The sequence below is a fragment of the Loxodonta africana genome, chromosome 2 (assembly GCF_030014295.1).
Source record: "Loxodonta africana isolate mLoxAfr1 chromosome 2, mLoxAfr1.hap2, whole genome shotgun sequence".
Lineage (NCBI taxonomy): Eukaryota > Metazoa > Chordata > Mammalia > Proboscidea > Elephantidae > Loxodonta > Loxodonta africana.
In genome coordinates this window covers 66,915,964-66,936,239 of record NC_087343.1, presented here as the reverse complement: position 1 = coordinate 66,936,239, position 20,276 = coordinate 66,915,964, and the positions used below count along the sequence as shown (strand labels likewise).

The 20,276-nt window shown below is 36.5% G+C and overlaps 1 protein-coding gene across 2 annotated transcripts in view; it reads right to left on the bottom strand.

The window, feature by feature from the left end:
• The window catches only part of IPO11 (importin 11), a 244,545-nt gene that overhangs the window by 74,526 nt on the left and 149,743 nt on the right, over positions 1-20,276 (bottom strand). Inside the window, exons 27-28 of one of the 2 annotated variants that reach the window (XM_064272370.1) lie at positions 18,015-18,136; positions 294-429 (exon numbers count right to left, since the gene is read on the bottom strand). In XM_064272370.1, the coding sequence (XP_064128440.1) occupies positions 321-429; positions 18,015-18,136 (231 nt within the window). In that variant the 3' untranslated portion in view covers positions 294-320. Of the gene's footprint in view, positions 1-293; positions 430-18,014; positions 18,137-20,276 lie in introns of those variants that run through there. The other variant, XM_010588166.3, reaches the window with a different exon arrangement.

The following is a 20,276-nucleotide window of genomic DNA, read 5'->3' as shown; positions in this document are numbered from 1 at the left end:
GAAACGGAAAACAGCCGGGGGGTGGGGAGTAAGTGGGAGGGCAGAGGAACTCACATAGCCTAGATAATACAGCCACTTTCAAACCATAGGAAAAACCTGAAAAATCCTACTAGAGAAACACATTAATTATAACAGTGGAAAACAGAATACAAAGCGATAAAGTAGACACAACTTTTTATTGAATAAAGAGGCAAACACATTTACTAAATGAAATGTGAGAATCAAACTTGAAACATTAGGTAACACTTTAGGGCGAAACAAAGTTAGAACAGGATATTCAGCCAGCTGTTAGTAATTTCCACCACCCATCTGTCAGTCTGTCATATTGTGGTAGCTTGCATGTAGCTATGATGCTGGAAATCATGCCACCAATATTTCAAATACCAGCACGGTCGCCCACGGTGAAGAGGTTTCAGCAGAGCTTCCAGACTAAGAAGACCAGAAAGAAAGGCCTGGTGATCTATGACCAAAAATTAGCCAATGAAAACCCTATGGGTTTAAAAAGAGCAAAATTGCTCCTTACTTATTACTTTGTAAATAAACAAGGTAATATTCAAGTATCTTTACTTTTATGATTAATATTTATGGCAAACAAAGAGATGTAACATAATTAGCATTTCAAACAGAAACTGCAACATGTACAAAATTATAGTATGGCTTTAAAATAGGGAAAACCATGTAGAAAGAAGGAAGAATGATCTTTCTGTAAAAAATAAAACCACATGTTATCTGATTCAGATTTTGCTCCAAGTAGTATTTGGTCTAGGAATCCCTGGGTGGTGCAACCAGTAAAGCACTCAGCTAGTAACTGAAAGGTTAGAAGTTTGAATACACCCAGAGGTGCCTCGGAAGATGTGGCAGTTTGCTTCCGAAAAGATTTACAATGTTCTGTCACTATGACTCAGAATCAACTCCGGTTTGGTATGATGTTATGCCTAAAACAGAATGTAATTTTCCATTTGCTCAATTATTTGAAAAAATGGAAAATTCCTATTCACTGATAAAAGATAACTAGAATATATTTTAAATTTTTTAATAAAAACAAGAGCAAAACAGTTTATATGGTAAGCAACATTTTCCTTAAAAATGGAAAAATAAAAGAACATATTTACTTTTGTTTATACAAACACTGGAAGAATAAAGGAGAAACTAATAAAAATTGTTAGTAGAAGGGAATATGAGCAGGAAGTGGGCGAGGTGGGAATGAGACTTACATAAGTCTTTTAATATCACTGTGACTTGTAAACAATGTAAATGTATTACCCAATCCAAATAATAAATTATTCTAAATTTTCAAAAAGTCCATGGTTTCAAACACATATTACATACATATACTATGCATATATATATATATATATATATACACACACATATTTAAAATAAGAGATAAACCAGATACACAATATTGCAATTAAGGTTAAGGCTGGGTACTTAAACATCGTTAGTTTGCTCAACATCATCCCGGCTAACGATTGTTATCCAGGTGTCCTAGCTAATTAGCACACTCTTTCGTGCTCAAATGCGTTCAAGTCTGAGTGAGGAATTGTATGATCAACCTAGTTAAGAATGTGAAAAACATCTGAAGCAACAACTACTATACACATCCTAGACTACCCTTTCAGAAATATCACTGAAAAGTATGGGCAAAATAGTAGACAAATTTTAACTCGTGAATTTATCTTTTGTAAAGTGAAATCACTTTTGGGGGTATAAAATAAGATGTACATTAATTAATTTTGTCCTCTCTTCCTCCAGAAAAACCCAAAGCAGATAAAAATAATTATTCTTACTATTAGTCAGATCTTAGAAGTAAAAGAGCCCTGGTTAGCACAGTAGTTAAGAGCTTGGCTGCTAACCAAAAGGTCGGCAGTTCGAATCCACCACCTGCTCCTTAAAAACCCTTATGGTGCAGTTCTACTCTGTCCTATAGGGTCACTTTAAGTCGGAATCAACTGGACGATGAGGAGTTTGGTTTTGGGGTTTTTAAGATGTAAAATTTGCCAAAAATTACATAAAGAAAAATGACCAAAAAAAAAAAAATCTCTTATTTCCCACGTTGTAAAAATTGAGGTAAAGTGACTGCAACCAAAATCTAAATCTAAATAGTACATTGCAGCTCTCAGGTTAATTTGGAAAAAAATCTGATATCCAGCAAAACAAAGCCCGTCTGTGTATCTCTGAGTTCTTGCTCTTAGAGATTAGTGATCACTGCTAGAGAAGACCATACAAACCAAAAGCTCAAGAAAAGGTGATACGGCAAGGGAACTCAGCAACTCCTTCATCTTATTTGCTACGATTATGCCCCTTATAAGTGACAAAACTGGGATTAGAATACAAATTCCCCGACTTCCCCTCAGTTTACTAGGTGGTATTTCCCTGTGCTTTGGCTGAGTACTATCATTTCGTAACAATTCATTTATTTAGGTAGTTTAAAATTTTTCTCATGAGATTTGAAGGACCCCAGGGGCCACGGTTCCCAGACCTTCTGTTAGCTCAAGAAAGGAACCATTCCCAAAGCCAGTTCTTCAGACACGGATTGGACTGGATAGACTATGGGACAGAAAATGATACTGGTGAAGAATGAGCTTCCTGGATCAAGTAAACACATGAGACTATGTGGGCAGGTCCTGTCTGAAGAGATGAGAGGGCACAGAGGGTCAGAAGCTGGCCGAATGGACACGAAAATAGAGAGTGGAGGGGAGGAGTGTGTTGTCTCATTAGAGGAAGATCGACTAGGAGTATATAGCAAGATGTATGTGAGTTTTTGTATGAGACTGACTGAGTTTATAAACTTTCACTACTTAAAGCACAATAAAAATTAAAAAAAAATTTTTTTTCTCATGAGCTTTAAATACTATAATGAAAATAGGCTGTGTTAAATCTAATCACTTCCATTGCGTAATAATTCTCCCCAATCTGAATTCTGACATTTCGATTTTGCACCACAATAACATCAAAATGTGTTATTCCTTTTCCAGTTTCTACTAATTTTCGATACAACCATTTCTCAATGGTGCACTAAGCCTTTAAATAAACTTCCCTCCTTCTTTCTAACAAATTGATCTCTCGTTGAATTATCCTTCTTTAATCTTGCTAATGTGCCTTTTTTTATATACTGTTACTGTCTTCAAATAATCTCACGCTTCAGGTATCAACACACATCTGTTTTCTTTTCTATTCAGATTCTGCCCATACAAGACTGAAATTTACGGCATTGACCTGACAGCATACAACAATAATCAAAATACACACCAAGATTGGTATACATTTATATATAGCAGTAACTGCTATTATGGATTCTAAAATTACTTGAAAAAAAAAAGTTTACTGACCCTAAAATCAAGAGAACCAAAATTTGAAAATGAATTTACAATAAAAAAAATTTAGTAAACATTTTTCTAAGTCTATTATTTTGCTCAATGTAGGGAGAAATTTTAACGAGGAACGGTATGTCAATACAGATTGCATTATTAGGTATAAGGGAAAAAAGTATACTGTGGAAAAATCGATCAACACCTTCCTAAGATGATCACAATTACCACTAATGAGAGGCAGAAGGACATTTTGTACCTATGGATGGAATATTCCAAGGACACGATATCACTTAGATAATACCCATTCCTACTATGGATGTGTAACCTGAATCTATTCATGAAGAAACATCAAACAAAGCCCAGATGAGCAACACTGTATTTAGAGAGGGGGGGGGCGGGGAAAAAAAGGACTGTTTTCTCCAAAGGAAACCCTGGTGGCATAGTGGTTAAGTGCTACAGCTGCTAACCAAGAGGTGGGCAGTTTGAACCCACCAGGTGCTCCATGGAAACTTTAAGGGGCAGTTCTACTCTGTTCTATAGGGTTGCTATGAGTCAGAATCGACTCGATGGCAATGGTTTTTTTTTTTTTTTTCTCCCAAAATGTTAACCATAAATCATAAAAGAGGCTGAGAAGATGACATTCCAGATTAAAGGAGACTACAGACACATGAAAGGATACAACCATGACACACACCATTCCTGACTTTAAACAACCAAGTATTCCCCTTGTGCTGTCTGAACAACTGCCTCTTGGTCTACGTACAGGTTCCGCATGAGCACAATTTAGTGTTCTGGAACTCCCATTCTTCACAATGTTATACATAATTTTTATGATCCACACAACTGACTGCCTTTCCATAATCACCATAACACACAAGTAAACATCTTTCTGGTATTCTCTGCGTTGTGCCAAGATCCATCTGACATCCACAACGATATCCCTCGTTCTACGTGTTCTTCTAAATCCGGCTTGAACATCTGGCATTTTCCTGTTGATGCACTGCTGCCAATGCTTTTGAATGATCTTCAGCAAAACTTTACTTGTGTGTTATTAATAATATTGTTCTATAATTTCAGCCTTCCGTGGCATCACCTTTCTTTGGAATGAGCACAAATATGGATCTCTTTCAGCCGGTCAGCCAGGTAGCTGTGTTCCAAATTTCTTGGCATAGACGAGTCAGCACCATCAGCTGATACCCATTTCTCAACTGGTATTCCATCAATTCCTGGAGCCTTGTTTTACACCAATACCTTCAGTGCAGCTTGGACTTCACCGTTCAATACCACTGGTTCTTGATCGTATGCTACCTCCTGAAATGGTGGACTGTCAACCAATTCTTTTTGTTACAGTGACTGTGTATTCCTTTCATCTTCTTTTGATGTATCCTGCATCCTTCAGTATTTTCCTCATACAATCCTTCAATACTGCAGCTTGAGGCTTGAATTTTTTCTTCAGTTCTTTTGCTTGGGAAATGCTGAGGTGTTCTTCCATTTTGGCTTTGTAAATCTAGGTCTTTGCACATTTCATTATAATAATTTACTCTGCCTTCTTGAGCAGCCCTTTAAAATTTTTCATTCAGCTCTTTTACTTCATCATTTCTTCCTTTTTGCTTTAGCTATTCTACATTCAAAGCGAGTTTCGGAGTCTCTTCCGACATCCATTTTGGTCTTTTCTTTCTATCCTGTCTTTTGAATGACCTTTTACTTTTTCATATATGATATCCTTGATGTCATTCCACAACTTATGTGGCCTTCGTTCCTTAGTGTTCAATGCACCAAATCGACTCCTGAAATGAACTCTAAATTCAGGGACAATTATACTCAAGGTTGTATTTTGGCTCTCATGGACTTGTCCTAATTTTCTTCAGCTTCAACTTGAACTTGCAAATGAGCAATTGATAGTCTGTTCCAGTCAGCCCCTGGCCTTGTTCTAATGATACTGAGCTTCTCGATCATCTCTTTCCACAGGTATAGTTGATTTGATTTCTGTGCATTCCATTTGGTGAGGTCCATGTGTAAGTCACCATTTACGTTGTTGGAAAAAGGTATTTGCAATGAAGAGGTTGTTGGTCTTGCAAAATTCTATCCTGTGATCTCCAAAGTTATTTCTATCACCAAGGCCATATTTTCCAACTATTGATCCTTCTTTTGTTTCCAATTTTCTCATCACAATCACCAGTAATTATCAATGCATCTTGACTGCACATTTGATCCATTTCAGATTTCGTAAATTGGTAAAAATCTTCAATTTCTTCATCTTTGGCATTAGTAGTTGGTGTATAAATTTGAAAAATAGTCGTGTTAACTGGTTTTCCTTATAGGCATATGGATATTATCCTATCACTGACAGCACGGTACTTCAAGACAGATCTTGAAATGTTCTTTTTGACAATGAATATGATGCCATTCCTCTTCAATTTGTTATTCCAGGCACAGTAGTCCAATTCAGAATGCTCAGTACTAGTCCATTTCAGCTCACTAATGCCTAGGATATTGATCTCTATGCATTCCATTTTATTTTTTTAAGAATTTCAATTTTCCTAGTTTCATACTTCGTACATTGCACGTTCAGATTATTAATGGGTATTTGCAGCTGTTTTTCTCTTTTTGAGTTGTGCCACATCAGCAAATGAAGGTCCAGAAAGTTTGACTCCATCCTTGTCATTACAGTGGACTCTACTTTGAGAAGACAGCTCTTCCCCCACCATATTTTGAATGCCTTCCAACCTGCTGGGCTCATCTTCTGGCATTATATCAGACAACGCTGGAGACTTCCAAGGAACAAATTTTATCATTCCCCCTAGTTTGGAAGCTTTATAAGAACATTTTTAACTTCTTGATACAAATTCCTGTTACACAGTCATTTTGAGAGACAAAATCTATAAAATTTTAAATAATTTTGAATAACAACCTCATAATCTGTTACATGATGATAAAATTCTTTCTTGTATATCAGGCAAGATTAACACGTGAAGCACAGTAAGTAGAACATATTAAACAGGAAGGCTATTCCTACTCAAAGAGTCCTGGTGGCACAGCAGTTTAAGCGCTCAGCTACTAATTGAAAGGTCACCGATTGAACCCACCAGTCATTCCTAGGGAGAAAGATGTGGCAGTCTGCTCCCCTAAAGATTACAGCCTTGGAAACTCTATGGGGCAGTTCTACTCTGCCCTATAGGGTCATTATGAGTCAGGATCGACTCGATGGCAGTGGGTTTGATTTTCTTTGGTATTTCTACTTAGGAAAGCTAGCAGAGGTACATCAGACATCAGAGTATCTCCACTGTCCCCTAAGTTCCATATGATACCTTTGGAACACTAATAACTCCTCTGATGCAATTCATCACTTTCTAGGTTTTGCTGAGATAGGTTAACAATCTTAGATCTAAACTATATTAGAATTTCTCTTTGCTGCATATCCTTTCCATTTTCATGGTTCTTATTTATGCTTTTATTACCTATTTACATTTTATCACATATACTCACACAGGCATGTGCAAGGACGGAAGAACAAGGAAAGAAGGGAGCTTAAAAGATAATTTAGTAACTAGACAGAGAGAGAGAGAAAGAGAGCCCTCCTTGTGGACTTCTAGCCTTCTTCAGACTGTGAGAAAATAAATTTCTGATTTTTAAAGCTACTCACTTTGTGGTATTTTGTTATAGCAGCCTAGGAAACTAAGGCAAAGGATAAAGTGAATTTCTACTGGAAATGAAACCAAAATGGATTATTACCATTCAAATCCTAAGGCAGAAGGATAGAAACACTTCAAACTTTTTTTTTTTTTGGGGGGGGGATATTGGGTTTACAAACGACTGCCAGAAAAAAAAAAAAATGACATTTGCCTTTAAAAAGAGAAAAAAATTTTATAAATGATAATAACCTCTCAATCAAAAAATCACTATGCTGCAACTGACTGTATTTGAGTGGCCTTTCTAGCCATGGTCTTGTAACTCCAGTCCAGGTGATTAGGCAGGACTATGTGATAAGGCAGTTGTGGCACACCAAGGGGACTGGTCAATTTTGCCTTACAATAGAGCTAATTCCAGAGCAAAGAAAAGGATCCTACCACCACCAAGGAAGAACAGTCAGGAACAGAGAATATATCCTTTGGATCCAGGATCCTGCACTGAGAAGCTCCTGGAAGCAAGAAACCGAGAGATAGAGTGCAAGCTGTAGCCTGAAGATAGTGAGAAGCAGTGGTAGGATAGTCCTGGCAGCAGGAGATGGTGTGACTGACTTTCCAGCACACAAAGAAAGCTGAGTTTCTCTGCGGAGAGGCCTAGGGCCAGGGAGAGACATGCCTGCAAGCACAGTTGCGAAGAGGCTGTCCTGATAGAAGAACTGTAACCTGAGTGTTCCTAAGCCTGAATTATAACTGTTGTTTCCCTAATAAACTCCATAATCGTTGAGTGTGGTCTATGAGTTCTACGCAGCCACTGCAATGAATTACTGAACCCAGCAGATAAGTAGAGTGTGCTGTGCAAGGAATGACCGGCATCAGAATTAGTAAAGACCGCGGACAGAGAAGGCTTTTGTCTGGCCTCCATCTCATCGCGCTGTTCATCTGGGTTCTCCTTCCCCCTTGTGGGACTGGAGGAGATCAGACACTGCCCCAAGGCTGTTTTTACAATCACTAAGCCCAAGAAAAAATAATGTACCTCTTTCTTCATAAATGAACCCTGGTGGCACCGTGGTTAAGGGCTTGGCTGCTAACCAAAATGTTGGCAGTTCTAATTCAACAGCCACTCCTTGGAAACCTGGTGGGGCAGTTCTACTCTCTCCTATAGGGGCGCTATGAGTCAGAATTAACTCAACAGCAATGGGTTTTTTGCGTTCTTCATAAAACTGCTTGGTATGCAGATGAAGGCAATGAACATATAATTGGTACCAACTATTCATCTTCCTAAACCACCTGTATCTTGTCTACATTTGTCAGCTTCTGTTAAAGCTAAAAGTAAATAAATAAATAAGAATTCAGTTTATGAATATTAACCAGTTCAAAAGTAGATAACTTACTCAAATTATGCCTGGGTAGAAAACCAGCCCATAAATTCACAACAAGATCCAAAAAATACATATGCATAGCCTAGTCCAAAAAAGAAAAAAAAATTAAAAGCTGTATCAAAGAGGGTTTTTTTTTTTTCCTAATTGAGTTGAAATGACCAGAACGAATAATTACTAAAAATTACATTAGGTTACATAAAAAGAAAGAAAACATTTACAATTCAAAGATTATTCTTTTGAACGTCTAAGGGTATAATTGATCTACTCCCTTTGCAAATCATATATTCAAAGGGCGGGCAGGAAGCAAACAAAACCTCAATAGCTGAGGTTCTGAAACTTTGAAGTAATCTTATTCATGTTTTTGTTTTCCTTACATAGCAATGAGAAAAAGAGAAATTATCATCACTCAGCATACTTCAAAAGGATTGCTCATTTTATGGTTTACTCTGGCAAAACAAAACTTCTAAAGGACTTTTCTGTTGGCACCTTGCTATCCCTTACCATTAATTACCATATAATCAGATAATACAAACTAAGTTAGATATCAGGCCAAGCTAAATCTTGAGTAAACACAGCAACAACAGCAACCACCACAAAATTGAAAACCTTAAGACTATAAATTCCATGAAGTCAAGGACTAGATCTGTTTGGCTCCCCACTGTAATCCCATTGCCCAGAGCACCAAAGACATTCTGTAAGTATTTGATGGGAAGAGGTAAAGAGAGAGGGAAAGGTCATACAGTTTAGGGATAAGGTGATCACTAATGGTGCCTTATGCCAATCTGACTGCATATTTAGTACAACGTAGGGCATGAGATAGCTTAGCCAAGCCTTGGTCATCTTGTTCAACTGAAAACACGAGGTAGAGGAGAGGAAAGTGACTACCATCAGTCTTCACTGACTGGCTTCTCCTATCTGGAGCTTGATATTCATACATAATATAGCTTTTCAATGGCTAAAGGGACAATGTGACTTTAGTGGGTAACAACTTCAGCCTGCTAAGAGAAACCTATTTATAAAATCGAACTATACAATGTATGGGAATTTGCTGTTTTCAAGTTGTCCTTTGCCCAACTCCATTATGTAAGAATGGGTAATTCAGAACTGAGACTGATTATTCATTTTGGAAATAATTCAACTTGAAGTCACTCATTTGTTTTTGAATTATGTCAGATAATAAATATAAACAAATGTGTCCACTAATGACTTTTCATTCCAAACTTAACCATCACTATAATAGAAGCAATAAATGACACAAAGGGACTTTTTAGCATTCACTGATTATTAAATGCCTTAGGAATTACTTTAATTATACTGCAGTTATAAATCCTGTCCATCTCATTTCATTTTTAATAATAGAACTATAAAATACTATTAATTCTTTGCCTTGGTGGCACAATGGTTAAGCATTCAGCTGCTAACTGAAAGGTCAGCGCTTTGAACCCACCAATGGCTCCATGGAAGAAAAGACCTGGTGATCTGCTCCAGTAAAGATTTACAGCCTAGGAAACCCTATGGGGCAGTTCTATGCTGTCTTATAGGGTCACTATGAGTTGGAATTGACTTGATGGCACACAATAACAATAACAATATCAATTCTTTACTATAGAAAAATGATGGCACCCTGGTGGCACAATAATTAAGAGCTCAGCTGCTAACCAAATGGTCGGCAGTTCCAATCCACAAGCCGCTCCCTGGAAACCCCTTGGGGCAGGTTCTACTCTGTCCTATAGGGTTGCTATGAGCTGGAATAGACTGGATGAAAATCGGTTTGGCTTTGTTTTTTACAGTAAAATGATAGCCAAAGATACTAATTTACTTTCGAAGTGTCTGAACCTAATTTAATTCCAAATCCCACAATTCTACACTATCTCCTTTCTGAATTTATGAAAATATATTTAATGCTCAAATGACTAATTTTAAATGATAAATCCTTTTCAATGTGAATATATCTAAATTTATGCTACACTATTTTAGACAGGGGCATTAATAGACAAGTGTCCAAAATTTACAGATAAAATAAATATAATAAAAAGACTGAAAGTATACCTCAAGTTGCCTCACTGATTTATAATGATACTATAAACCAGGCTGTATACAGAAACTCTCCTCTTTAAGGTTGTTACATAGAAACATGTTTTTATGGTGTGCTAATAATAAACTGAATGGTACTTTAAAGAGTGACCAATAAGTATGCTACACTTCCTACCAGGATGAAAACACTTAGATGTCAAACTAGCTTAATTTTTCAAGCATAAACATTCCTTGGGAGTATAGAAGCCAGAATGTTATTAGGGAGGAAAAGTTAGCACACTTGCTGACTATCGCAGTGTAGATATTCATTAAATTCATTCTTCATTCATTCGATAAACTGACTATGAACGTACTATGATCTGGCATGGTGTTAAGAACACAAAGATGACAACACTATGCTAAATGAAAGAAACTAGTCATAAAAGACCATATATTATATGATACCATTTACATGAAATGCCCAGAATTGGCAAATAATAGAGACAGAAAGTAGATTAGACTAGTTGTTTAGGACTAGAGGTGGGTGAGGGAAGGAGGAGTAACTACAAAAGAGTACATACAGTCTTTCTTTCTGGGGTAAGGAAACTGTTCTAAAATTGATTGTGGTGATGGTTGTACAACTCTGTGGACATACTAAACACTACGAATTATACACTTGATGGATGAATTGTACAGTCTATGAATTATATCTCAATAAAACTGTTACAAAAAATGTTTCTAAGTTTGTGTGTGTGTGTGTATGTGTGTGTGTGTGAAAGACATGTAAAAATTTGAGAACAAGCTTTTACTCTTGAAAAGCTAATAAAAATCTCAGATTAAGGATTTACAGATACAAGAAAATACTATAAAATGCTAAATAAGAACACATAAACTAAAAGTAAAAAACATCCAATTTTAAGAAACAGTCTTTGATGCTTATGAGGGAGGTGAGTAAAAAACATCCAATTTTAAGAAACAGTCTTTGATGCTTATGAGGGAGGTGAGGGGTAGGGATGGAAAAACATTAACTAGACAACTGATAAGTGATAACTTTGGTGAAGGATAAGACAGTACACAATACTGGGAAAGCCAGCACAACTTGTACAAGGCAAGGTCATAGAAGCTCCATAGACACATCCAAACTTTCTTAGGGACCAAATTGCTGGACTGAGGACTGTGGGGACCATGGTTTCGTGGAACATCTAGCTCAACTGGCATAACATAGTTTGTAAAGAAAATGTTCTACATTCTACTTTGGTGAGTAGCCTTTGGGGTCTTAAAAAGCCTGTGAGCAGCCACCTAAGACAGTCCACTGGTTTCACCCCTTCCGGAGCAAGGGAGAATGAAGAATAGCAAACACTCAAGGGAAAGATTAGGCCAAAGGACTAACTGACCACAACTACCACAGCCTCCACCAGGCTGAGTCTAGTGTAACCAGGTGGTACCCGGCTACCACCACTGACTGCTCTGACAGGGGTCACAATACAGGGTCCTGGACAGAGCTAGAGAAAAACGTAGAACAAAATTCTAACTCACAAAAAAAAAAAAAAAAGAAGACCAGACTTACTGGCCTGTCACAGCCTGGAGAAACCCTGAGTATGGCCCCTGGGCACCCTTTTAGCTCAGTAACGAAGTTACTGCTGAGGTTCATCCTTCAGCCAAAGATTAGATAGGCTTATAAAACAAAATGAGACTAACAGGGAACACCAGCCCAGGGGCAAGACTAGAGGGCAGGAAAAGACAGGAAAGCTGGCAACAGTGAACCCAAGGTTAAGAAGGGAGAGTGCTGACATATTGTGGGGTTGTTAACCAATGTCATAAAACAATATGTGTACTAACTGTTAAAAGAGCAGCTAGTTTGTTCTGTAAACCTTCATCTAAACTACAAAAAAAAAAAAATTTATAGAAAAAAAAGTCCACTCAATATATTTTATATATTTTATATATGAAATGCACAAAAAAAAACCCAATTTTAAAAGATGGAAATAAAATTCTATTATGTTAAATATTCACTTAGAAATGTTCAGTTTAAGCCATTCATAATTCAGACAAAATTCATAGTACAGAATTAAATACTGTAAATGGATACTTACTTAATTTAAATTATATCAAACTGTTATCCTTTGGAATCTCACTGTTACCTTGATTCTACTAGTCCAATCCTTCAAAACCCTTAAAACGGAAAATAATTCCATTATCTTAAAAAATTCTTAAGTTATACTAAGTTTCCAAATGTTGATATTACATGTACTATTTTCGGATAAATGAAAATCACGAAGAGGTACTGAGTGTTCAATCCAAGTGGGTTTAGTAAACCAGATGCTCAGATAACTGTATTATCAGGCAATTTCTCCTGGCAAGCAAGCCATCACACACACTTAAACAACCAAGTCTTCTGAACATTCAACTAGTTTATGTTAAATATTCACCACTGGTGACTTCCTTGAACCTAAAAAAATTAAGTGAAATTTAAAATTCTTTAAAAAGCTTGGTCAAAGAATACTTATTTATATATGAAATTCTTAGAACTCTATCATAAAAACGTGTCTTTGAAGTTGGAAAAGGAACTGATATTTTAAGAAAACAGACACAAAAGTTTGAATAGTCTCATTCTCATCTATAAGCAGTAGCTTTTTTTTTTTTTTTTTAACTTATATCGTTCAGGAAAGCATTAAGAGAGGCATATGTAAAGAGTAAGCTGGATCTTATTTTCAATAAAAATTAGCTGAGGAAAATACTACTCCTTATGTGTATAAATAATAAACTCTCACTGACATTGAGTCAGTTCTGACTCATAGCGACCCTACAGGACAGAGTAGAACCGCCCGCATAGTTTCCAAGGCTATACATCTTTATGGAAGCAGACTGCCACATCTTTCTCCCACAGAGCAGCTAGTGAGTTCAAACTGCTGACCTTTTTTTTGTTAGCAGTAAAGCACTTTAACCACTGTACCAGCAGGGGTCCTTGTGTAAAAATAACATAGACCATAAAAAAGGAAGAAAACTCAAGCTTAGAATATTCAGAATCTGAAAACGATTCTAGCTAAAAACTAGTAAACAGAAAGGATACAAGAACTTGCACAATTAAAAAAAAAAAAGACTACCATGCTCAGGTGATGAAGAAAATGTAACAATACCAAAAACCAAACCCACTGCCATAGAGTTGATTCTAACTCAAAGTGACTCTATAGGACAGAGTAGAATTGCCCCATATGGTTTCCAAGGAGCACCTGGTGGATTCGAACTGCCAACCTTTTGGTTAGCAGCCATAGCTCTTAACCACTACACTGCCAGGGTTTCAAGAATGTATATAAAACCAAAAACCCACTGCCGTCAAGTCGACTCCGACTCATAGCGACCCTTTAGGACAGAATAGAGCTGCCCCATATAGTTTCCAAGGAGCACCTGGTGGATTCGAACTACCGACCTCTTGGTTAGCAGCCATAGTACTTAACTACTACGCCACCACGGTTTCCAAGAATGTATATAAGAGGCACAGAATAATGTATTGTTAAGTTATTGATAATACAGAATACCACAAAAGATCATCAAGTTGAAGGTAACAAGTAACGAATTGTTATTCTTAAACATTAAGGATACTGTCAATATTGGACTACTACAAAAATGTATAATACCTAGATCAAAGACATGAGTGAAACAAACTCAGATTCTTCTATACCTAACTTTCTGCATTCTGAATTTAGTTATTTAAGTTTATTTTCTAAGTAAAACTTTACCCATTTAAATTTCAGATGCAAAAACATTTTTATCATTGAAATGTGATTATAAAAAGGGTCTCACATAGTATCAGATCCCTACCCCAACACCACATCCCTCTTCATCTGATCCTGACAGAGTCCATTCATGCAGTCTGGACAAATATATAACAATCTGTCCAATATAGTTTTTTAGGCCTAAAAATTCCTAGCAAATTGAAATGAATCTCACATTGTAATATCAAAATCATTTAACATGCACATTGTAATATCAAAATCATTTAACATGCTGAAGGTTAATGAATGACAATGCTGAATGAATAGCAAACTTTATACTAAAAATGTTTACATTTCTCTCTTCATTTTCCTATTTTCTGATTAGTGACATCCTAGGAAACAATGTAGTTATAACCTAAACTTATCATCTGTTTCATAAACACTAAGTCTCAAGAATCTTGGGACATGTTTCTAATGCCTGTAATATACTGTTCTTCAGAAACCACTGGGAGAGAATACACTTGTCAAATAGTGGCAAGATAGGTCAGAAATAGGGCAGTGGGGGCAATCATAGAACATACATGGTTAACACACATTTTGAAATTAATGAACAGCTAGCTATACAGATATCCAATACATTTGAAATGTATGGAAATAAAAATGAAGGCATGTATACACAGAGATAATCTTTTAGAACTAGGTACTGAGTAAGTGGATGGGTGAAGGAGGGAGGGAGGGAGAAAGTGAGGCAATAATAACAGCTAACCATCTATGCAGTTTGACCTTAATAAGTAAGCTCCTGTAATCTTTACAACAACATCATTAGAAAGATACTATTAGTATTCCCATTTTAAAAATGAGGGCACTGAGGCAAAGGGAAGTTAAGTAACTTAGCAACGGTCATTAGCAAGTGACTGGTGGCACTGGGATTTGGGTAGATGTGGTTCTAAAGTCTGTGGAATCCCTGGGTGGAACGAATGGTCGACTTGCTAGGCTGGTAACGGAAAAGTTGCTAGTTTGGGTACATCCAGAGGCACCTCAAAAAAAGGCCCAGCAATCTACTTCCTGAAAAAATCAGCCACTGAAACTCCTACAGGGATAATTCTACTCTGACACCATGGTGTCATCGTGAGTTGGAATGACTCCAAAACAACTGTGTTTTCTAAAGTCTATAGTTTTCACTGTGTCTCTGAAGCAGGAGTAGTGCATCAGAATAAAAGAAAGCTTAATAGTGTCCCAAATGATCTTTCATTACGGCAGGTTCTCAGCTGGGGGCAATTTTGTTGTCAAGGGGCTGTCTGATAGCAATGTCTGAAGATGTTTTTTTTATTGTCATGACTAGAGGGAAGGAGAGATGTGCTACTAGCATCTACTGCATTTTTATGCTAAAATAACACTCACCTTCTATGATGGTTTGCCAGCCTCGCCCTCACCCTTCGAGGTTATATTTTAAGTGTGTGATGCTCATTTTTTTTAAAGCAACATGTAAAAAAAAAAAAAGTTGGTATAGGGGCACTTATGAAAACATCTCGCAGCGGGCGGGGGCGGGGGGGACAGCACAGTTAACAAAGGTAGGCATGTGTGATTTGCCTAAAATACTGGGTAGTGCATAGAGGCCAGGGATGCTGTCACACATTCTACAATGCTTAGGAAAGCACCCCATTCCCCAACGAATAATCATCGGACTGAAACTGTCATTAGTGCCCAGGTTGAGAAACCCTGCTTTAGAACAACAGATTTATTTCTGGATTTGAAAATCGGGTATAATAGAAGGAGAAGATAACATTCCAATTTAATCTGCTTTAAAAAAGCCTTATTAATTCACTAGGCATGCATATTGAGGCAAAGATGAAAAAAATACAGGACCAAGAAATTAATATTACATGGAAAATTAACCAGGAAGTAATCATGGGGGACAGAGAAGGAGTAAAGTTTTCTTTATTTTCAAATTGTAGCATTTTTTGTATCAATATTTCTTCAGTCACTAGTCCATTATGAACATTATAAAGTTAAACGATTACTCTTTAAAATTCCATTAGCACATTATTCAGGACTTTGTCAGTGCCCTTAAAAAGACATGATTTCACTAATGCCCATTAGATTTTCAACAGTTACTTCACTTTAAAAACAAAAATAAGACCTGATCTTCCCATCACAAAGCTATCAACTCACAACTTTTACATGTGAAATTTTAATGTTTAAGAGAATTTTCTAGTCTTAATGAAGTCCTGCCTCTTCAATTAAGGTGGTTTGCCATAAACCTCAATCAACTATTTTTCCTCACAGAAGCCATTAAATTTATTAAAATATTTTTGGACAACCAACTTAAATAAAATTAAATATTGAGGCAAAGAGCATTGTCACAAAAAATGCAAAACAATATGCTTCTGACACAATTAGGAGTAGAACTGCCCCACAGGGTTTCCAAGGAGCAACTAGTGGATTCGAACTGCTGGCCTTTTGGTTAGCAGCTGTAGCTCTTAACCACTGTGCCTCCGGGGCTCTGTAGCTATTACAGCTATGTACAAAATGGTTCAAGACCTCTTCTGTCAGTTTTGCATTCACAGGCAGCGTAAGCACCAGTGTGGTCAGAGGGCTGGGCCTCAAGCCTTAGTTACAGCAACATTAGATAACTGAGACAGGTATGCTTTTACACTTCTTAATGTGTCACTTCTAGCTTCCTCTTAATACCAGTACTTTACATTAAAGAAAATTCTAAAATGCTTTTATTATTAACCTTAGTAGTTTTTTCTGTTAATTTGTTCAGCAAATGTTTGTTGAGTGCTGACTACTGCCAAGGAGCAGGATCTTCAACATTTCAATTTTAAAACCCTGAATAATTCTCAAGCTACTTTTTCCCCACTAAGAGAAAGGGAAAGAGCAGTAAGTTAAAATGTAGGTAACCAGAAGTTGGTTTCCAAAAATAAATACGATGCCCCTAAATTTTAGCTGGGAAGCAGCATCACCTAGTGGTGAAAAGAGTAATCCCGGCAACAAGCTGCCCAGGTTTAAATTTGGCCTGTGCCACATGCTAGTTCTCTAACCCTAGCCAAATTACTTAACATTTTAAAGCACTTGTTTGCTTTAAATGTAAGAAAACGATCACGCCTGTTCCTCAAAGGATTGTTTTAAGGATTAAATGAGATAAATGTAATACACTTGGCAACATATATGGCATACACTAAAAAAAAAAAAAATACACTAAGTGCTTGGTTAGTATAAATCAATTACCTGTATTCTTAATCCAAATTATCATGCTAGGTGCAAATAATTCATGAAGAAAAATAAGGTTCTCTAAAACCAAATGGATTTATGTTACTAATTTACTAATAGGATGCATATGCTCTAAAATGGCTCTAAGATATAAAGATCTAACATATTATCATCATTCTTCTCACACAGTATCAGGTCTTAAGGCTGCTTTTTAAACATTTAAAATTAAAAGTGCCAAAAAGAAAAAGCTTGTAATACCAAACTCACCAAAGACAAGAACAAAAACAAAGAAAATAGACATTCATCTTTAAATGTCCAAATGGAAATAAGAATTTTAACAAATACTTCATCTCTATTAAAAAAAAAAAAAACCTTGCAAGCTTCTTTAGAGATAATTCAAAATAAAATAAGGTAATGATACTTTTGAATCACCAGGAAGACCTAAAATAAGTCTAATAAAACCTGATTTAAAAAAAAAAAAAAAAAGGAAATTCAGACTGGAATGATATAAACTGGTAAAATTAATACAGCCAAGTTAAACTGCAGCCCCCACTCAGGAGTACATATCCTTTTTATACCTTTCTATATTTAGCTTAACACTTGCCACATCGTTATCTACTGACAAAATTAGCATTAAAAACCCACCAAAAACCCAGTGCAACGCTGCCCAGCAACACAGAGCAATACCGAAGACCAAAAATAGTGTTAGCATTTTGATGCTTTACAGAAATAAGTTTTAAGAAAACATTTCCTCACCTATTATCAGATGGCAGAAGAGAAAGCAAAGCCAAAGCTGAAAGTTTTCTTCTTTCAGGCTGGGTAATGTTGTCCATGCGATCAACCCACATTTCAATCATATTTCCCAAAAGCTGGTCCATCTAAAAAACAGAACACATCTCAAAATATTTGAAATGCTATTTACCAGTGGACAAATACTTCTGAAGGCTAAAACCTCATAAGGAATCGTTAAAATTCAATCCCAGCAAACCACACAGCTTGAATAAAATGTGGAGCAAGCCTTGATCTGGAAAGAGATAATGTGAGTAAAGCCTGAAACTGACTCGTTTCACAGGCAATTAATCATGACATCTAAGTAGATTTGTTCAAAACCAGTTATGTAATCAATGAGTGATTTTAGTAACTTCATTTAATAAATCACCAATCTAATACATTCTTATCAGTACACTGAAAAAGTACACACATTTTTCAGAACTGTCAACTTGTACTTAGGTTATAGTTTATTCAGTTGGATAATTACAGTTCATTGTTCTGTAATTTGCTGGACAGAGTTGTTGCTACTCTCAGAGGAAACACAGGTTGCAACCTCAACCTCAAGAATTTCAAAGGAAAACCAATGAATCATTCTTGGACATTCATATCCTACATTAAAAATAAAGTTAAAATAATTCAACAACCAAGTGTACTGATCATATAGACTGAAAGTGAGTCACAGGGTTTGCTTATAAACATTTTTCTACTTCTAACACCTTTTAAAAAATACATTTAATATTAAAATCTCTACTGAAGGGATCGACTCGACAGCACTGGGTTTTTTTTTGTTTTTCTACTGAAGGGATACTGATAATATAAAATCAACCTTTAAGTTCCCATTCTTGTCTTCTTTAATATTCCCACATCTTTTCCAAGAAATGCTTCGGCACATTGCTTATAATGAGAAGCCAAGAAAACACCTACTGCTGTGAGATAATTATTCATGCATGAGTCCCCAAACTGTACTGCACCCTAAGGTGCCATAGCAAAACTCACATGATATTTTAAATTTCTGAGAGAAACAGCAACATCTATCGGACACTGCAAGAAGAACTACTAGTTCACGGTAATTCCCACTTTCAATCTTACATTTCTTTCAATAACTTTATATCTTCACGAAGTTCTACCCAAAAGTCAAGGCAGAACAGAAAATGAGGGCAGAAGTGTACAATCTGATTCCAAGGTTTGAGAATTTGGGTAGTGTCCAGTGGACACACATATTCTGTTAGCAAGAAATAGTGGTTAAATGCAACTGTTAGATATTTCTTTTAGCCTAAGGTCACCGTAAAAACACTACTAAGACAAGAATAGCGCTGTGAACCAAAAAAGTTTGACAGCCACTGATTTATACCATGGTGTGGCACAGTGGTTAAAGCTAACCAAAAGGTCTGCAGTTCGAGCCCACCAGACTCTGTGCAGGCGAAAGATATGGCAGTCTGCTTCTGTAAAGATTCACAGCCTTGGAAACCCTCTGGGGTTTTACCCTATCCTATAGGCTCTCTATAAGTCAGAATTGACTCAACATGTGCACTGGGTTTGGCTTTTGGTTTTCTGGTCTTCAATTCAAGGAGCGCTGGTGGTACAGCGGTTGAGTACTCAGCTGCTAACTAAAACATAGGCGTTTCAAACCCATACCCACACTGAGGGAGAAAGATGTGGCAGTCTGTTCCTGTAAAGATTACAGCCTTGAAAACCCTATGGGGTAGTCCTACTCTGTCCTATGGGGTCACTACGAGTCTGAATCAACTCAACAGCAATGGCTTTTGGTTTTGGTCCGTAAATCATATTTAATTTAGAAACAAATGGTACAGATGTGCTATAAAAATTTAGTACAGTTAATCCTTTGTGCAAAATTAAAAAAAAAATTGTAACCAGTATAAAAGCAAATATCAAGATATCGTTAAAATTTAACATATAAAACTGAAGCTACAGTAATATATCTGGTTGAAATAAAAGATGTATAATCAACAAAGACAGGTATCTCAGTACAGTCTATTTTATTCATTTATCACTTACATTTATCTATTTAGCAAAAGAATATTTAATAAAAAAACAGCACATAACAGCACATAGTGAGCTTCTAGTCTCTTGAGATTTTAATTAAACAAGCAGTTAGAATTTGAGGAGCCAGCAAGCTTTTTCTGTAAAGGGCCAAAAAGGCTTTATGGACCAGAAGGTCTAACTCGTAGCCAGTCAACTCCCAAAAGTAGTAAAAGCAATGTATCAATGAATGCACGGATGTGTCCC